This window comes from Mandrillus leucophaeus, unplaced genomic scaffold (genome assembly GCF_000951045.1).
Source record: "Mandrillus leucophaeus isolate KB7577 unplaced genomic scaffold, Mleu.le_1.0 Scaffold219, whole genome shotgun sequence".
NCBI classification, from domain to species: domain Eukaryota; kingdom Metazoa; phylum Chordata; class Mammalia; order Primates; family Cercopithecidae; genus Mandrillus; species Mandrillus leucophaeus.
The window spans coordinates 115,412-120,570 of record NW_012102243.1 but is presented as its reverse complement, the minus strand read 5'-3'; the positions used below and the strand labels follow the sequence as shown (position 1 = coordinate 120,570).

The window sequence follows — 5,159 nt, the reverse complement described above, 5'->3', positions numbered from 1 at the left end:
CCCACCTTGGCCTCCCAAAGTGCTGGGATGATAGGTGTGAGCCACTGTGCCCAGCAGCCAACTCTTGATCCTTGGTTTTGTCTTCTTATGCTAGCCATCGGTCTTAGCTCAGGCTGCCATAACAAATTGCCAGAGCTTGGGCGGCTTCAACAACGAAAATTTATGTTCTCTCAGCGCTGGAGGCTGAGGTCTGAGATCGAGCTGTCAGCAGCTCCTGAGGCCGCTCCCTGGGTTTGTGGGTGGCCACATCTCCCTGTGTCTTTACATGGTCTTCCCTTTGGCGTATCTGTGTGTCCTAATCTCTTCACATAAGGACACCAGTCCTGTTGAATTAGGGTCCACCCTAATAACCTCGTTTTACCTTACTCACATCTTTAAAAACCCACCTCCAAACATCGTCACATTCTGAGGGGTTAGGACATCACAGTATGAATTTAGGAGGGACACAGCTCATAACGCCGTCCTATAGGAGTGTAGCTGTGGCTTGAGTCCGTGTCGCCCTAATGACGTCAATTTATGGATTTAGGGAGACACAGCCCATGACGCCGTCCTATAGGAGTGTAGCTGTGGTTTGAGTCCACGTCGCCCTAATGACAAGTGGTGCTGAGCATCTTCTCGGGGTGGAGTCACCATTTGTAAATCTTCTATGGTGAAATGTCTGTGCAAATGTTTTGAATATTTTTCAGTTGGGTTGCTTGTCTTTCTATCGTTGAGTTGTAAGAGTTTGTTTTATATTCTGGGTATAAGTCTCTCTCTTTCTTTCTCTCCTTCTCTCTTTCTCTCTTTCTCTCTTTATTTTTTTTTTTGAGAAGGAGTCTCACTCTGTCAACCAGGCTGGAGTTCAGTGGCACAATCTCATCTCACTGCAACTTCTGCCTCCCGGATTCAAGTGATTCTCCTGCCTCAGCCTCCCTAGTAGCTGGGACTATAGGCGCACACTACCACCCTTGGCTAATTTTTGTATTTTTTTTGTGTGTGTGAGATGGAGTCTTGCTCTGTGGCCCAGGCTAGAGTGCAGTGATGCAATCTTGGCTCACTGAAAGCTCCGCCTCCCGGGTTCCCGCCATTCTCCTGCCTCAACCTCCCGAGTAGCTGGGACAACAGGCGCCGCCACCTCGCCCGGCTAATTTTTTGTATTTTTAGTAGAGATGGGGTTTCACTGTGTTAGCCAGGATGGTCTCGATCTCCTGACCTCGTGATTTGCCCGCCTCGGCCTCCCAAAGTGCTGGGATTCCAGGTGTGAGCCACTGCACCTGGCCCTTTATTTTTAATTTTAAAAAAGTTTTAATTATTATGGGTACATAATAGGTGCATATATCCATGGGGTACATGGATGCCACGTGTAATGATCAAATCAGGATAATTGGGGTATCCATAACCTCAAGAATATATCATGTCTTTGTGCTAACATTCTAATTCTATGCTTTTTATTAATTTAAAATATACAACAGGCCAGGCATAGTGACCCATGCCTGTGATCCCAGCACTTTGGGAAGCCTAGGTGGGAGGATTGCTTGAGCCCAGGAGTTTGAGACCAGCCTGGGGACTTGTCTCATTTTACTAAAGACTAGACGTTTTAGATAATATATTGCAAACATTTTGAGTTCTGATATTTTCTCCCAAGGGTTGTTGTTGCTGTTTTGTTGAAATCAGTGGACGTGGTTTCCTCTGTAGCATGTGGCCCGGTATCTCCACCCAGTTTTTTTAAGCCTGTCTTCCTTGAATCACACTGGACTGTGTGGTTGTGTAGCAGGACAAGCTGCAGAGAAAACCCCTCAGACACCAAGTTAAAGAAGGAGAGGGTTTATTCAGCCAGGAGCTTCGGCAAGACTCACGTCTCCAACAACCGAGCTTCCCGAGTGAGCAGTTCCTGTCCCTTTTAAGGGTTCACAACTCTAAGGGGGTCCGCGTGAGAGGATCGTGATCAATGGAGCAAGCAGTGGGTATGTGACTGGGGGCTGCGAGCACCAGTAATCAGAACGGAACAGAACAGGACAGGGATTCTCACAGTGCTTTTCCATACACTGTCCGGAATCTATAGATAACATAACCAGTTAGGTCAGGGGTTGATCTTTAACCACCAGGCCCAGGGCGTGGCAGTGGGCTGTCTGCCTGTGGATTTCATTTCCACCTTTTAGTTTTTACTCCTTTCTTTGGAGGCAGAAATTGGGCATAAGACAATATGAGGGGTGGTCTCCTCCCTTAGTTGGAGACTGTGCGCACAGACCTCAGGCTGCAGGACCCACTCTGCTGGCGCCTCGAGGGGGGGCCGGGGGCACGCTCTGTGTTGATGCAGTTTTTAAGGCTCCCAGCCTTCACTTCCCACCAGGTGTCTCCTGGCTCCTCGGTGTGAATGCTCAGACTTGTGTTGGGCCAGAGGGATGGGGAGAGGTTGTGCCATCGGCTGGGACTATGTGGGAACCCAGGGAGGTTCCCTGTGACTTTCTCACTCCAGATCTGATCTCCCCGTGACTGGCCTGCCAATCACTGCTCATAATCCCCTTGGGGACCCCAGTTCCCTGAGCCGCTGGCCTTCTGCTGCCTCCCCCGTGGAGCCCCTCGGCCACTGGGGGCTGGGTGGGAGTGTAACTGCCCAACAGGCTCATTCTGCTGCCCAGAGACAGCTGATTTATCAAGACAGAGAGAAATTGCAACACAGAAAGTTTAATTCACGCAGAGCCGGCTGAATGGGAGACTGGAGTTTTATTACTACTCAAATTTTAAAGGAGAATTTGGTGGGTAGTGGTTGGGAAGTGGGGAGTCCTGATGGGTTGGGTTGCAGATGAAATCACAGGGAGCCGAGTCTGTCCTTTTGTGCTTCCTAAGTGGGGGCCACAAGACGAGATGAGCCGGTTCACGGATCTGGGTGGCACCGGCTGTTCCACCAAGTTCAGAGTCCGAAAAATGTCTCGAGCACCAATCTTAGGTTTTACAATAGTGACGTTTTCCCTAAGAGTAATTGGGGAGGTTTAGAATCTCGTGGCCTCCAGCTGCCTGACTCCTAAACCATAATTTCCTTTTTATTTTACTTTTTTTTCTTTCATGAAAGCCACTGACTTTCTTGATCTAAAGAACTTTACAAGGACAGTGACTGTCCTGCCAAAAAAGAGCCAAATGGTATCAAATGGACTGAAAGTGAGAGTAGGGGTGAGGGACGGGGCCAGGAGTCCATTCAGGAAAGCTGGTAACTGTCGCCAGGGAACTGGCAAGGGAAAAAGGAAGTGGGAGTCCTGCAAGAACGAGAATCCAAAAAAGTTGAAATGGTTAGGGGAGAAAACTCCCAAAAGATCCCAGAGTACATTGGAGGTGAGTATGACAGTAGCAATCTTTTCCTTTGCAGAGGACAGGGGAGGAGTCCCTGCTCGGCTGTAAACTCTGCATCAGGGCTGGGGATCGAGAGCTTCCTGGAGAGCATCACAAGAAGGCGTCACATGCTCTCGAAGGCATCCGAAGTCCCGGGACTGCTTGGCGTTGGCACCACGAGTCCTTCGGCCACTCTCGGAACAGGTTTTCATCTTTCCTCAGCACCAGAAACTGGCCAAGGACAACATAGGCCTTGTCAAAGCCCCTTTCCTCCAGCTTCTTGCCCAGGACTTCACCCATCCCGGCCAGGCTCCCCACTGGCTTTTCCCCCATGGGCTCTGCCCTGAAGTCTCAGTGCTTTTGGGAGGTTGGCATCTTGATCAGGCTTAATCGGCAACTTCAGTTCCCATAACGGTTCCTCCCGCCACCTGGCCACTCCCGCCGATACCTCAAAGCCACCAGAAGTTTCCTAAACCATAATTTCTAATCTTGTGGCTACTTTGTTAGTTTTATAAAGGCAGTCTGGTCCCCAGGCAAGAAGGGAGTTTGTTCAGGAAAGGGCTGTTTTCATCTTTGTTTTAACATTAAACTATAAACTAAGATCCTCCCAAAGTTGTGTGACCTGCACCCAGGAAAGAACAAGGACAGGCTGGAGGTTAGAAGTAAGATGGAGTCGGTTAGGTCAGATTCACCATCATAGCTTTTGCAAAGGTGGTTTCATGAACAGCCCCAGCAAGAGGCCCCCGGGAACATCTGTTCTCACCCAAGCCCAGCTGCCTCTTCGGGTGACCACTCCTCAACAGCTCGGACGCTGCGGGTCGCGCTGCAAAGCCCGGAGTTGGCCGTTCTTGAGGGCCCTCACTCCACGCGCTTGGAAGCACTGCCTCCGCTTGTGTCTGCACATGAAGCTCTGGGAGGAACCCATACCCTGCAGCCGGCGGGCTCGGAGCCCCCAACAGTAGCTGCCCACTGGGGGCTGTCGAGGAAAAGAGTAAAATCCTGTAAAATACTTGGAGAGTGATTCCGAGCCAAATATGAGTGAAGGCAGGCCCATGACGCCGTCCCAGGAGATCCTGAGAACACCTGCGGCCCGAGGGGCTGGGGTGCAGCTGGTTTGGGTTGGAGTGCAGTTGGTTTCATACATGTTCGGGACACGAGACATCACTCAGTACACGGGAGATGTACATTGGTTTGGTCCGGAAAGGCGGGGGGTGTCCAGGTCATTGGTGGATTCAGTAATTTTCCAACTGACAATTGGTCAAAAGAGTTAAGTTATTGTCTAGAGACCTAGAATCAATAGCAGGGAAAGTCAGGGTTAAGACAAGGCGTTGTGGAGACCAAGTTTATGCAGATAGAATCAATAAAAGGCACTATTTCTTGTCAGACTTAAAGAGTCTGTTCTTTCAGTCTTAAGGTCTCTGTTTTAATGTTAATGCTGGTCCATTTTGCCTGAATTCCAAAAGGAGGAGAGGGTACAATGAGGCCTGTCAGACCCCCACTTCCCACCGTGGCCTGAACTAGTTTGTAGGTTAACGGTGGAATGCCCTTGGCCTGGGGAGGTCCATCAGTCGGGTGGGGTTGGGGAACATTGGAATCTTTCTTGTTTCACAGGGTATGCCAGGGATGGCTAAGGACAGTGGTCAGGGCCAGGTGTGGTGGCTCACGCCTATAATCCCAGCACTTTGGGAGCCCGAAATGGGTGGATTACTTAGGTCAGGAGTTCGAGACCAGCCTGGGCAACATGGTGAAACCTTGTATCTATTAAAAATACAAAAATTAGCTGGACACGGTGGTGCGTGTCTGTAATCCCAGCTACTCGGGAGGCTGAGGCAGGAGAATCACTTGAACCCGGGAGG

The 5,159-nt window shown here is 50.1% G+C and overlaps 1 protein-coding gene across 1 annotated transcript in view; it reads left to right on the top strand.

Annotated features, from left to right (window-relative positions):
- Nucleotides 1-3,260: 3,260 nt before the first annotated feature.
- PRAP1 (proline-rich acidic protein 1) overlaps nt 3,261-5,159 on the top strand; it is a 9,620-nt gene continuing 7,721 nt past the window's right edge. The window contains exons 1-2 of the mRNA XM_011980843.1: nt 3,261-3,306; nt 4,107-4,294. Of these exons, the coding sequence (XP_011836233.1) occupies nt 3,261-3,306; nt 4,107-4,294 (234 nt within the window). The remainder of the gene's footprint in view (nt 3,307-4,106; nt 4,295-5,159) is intronic.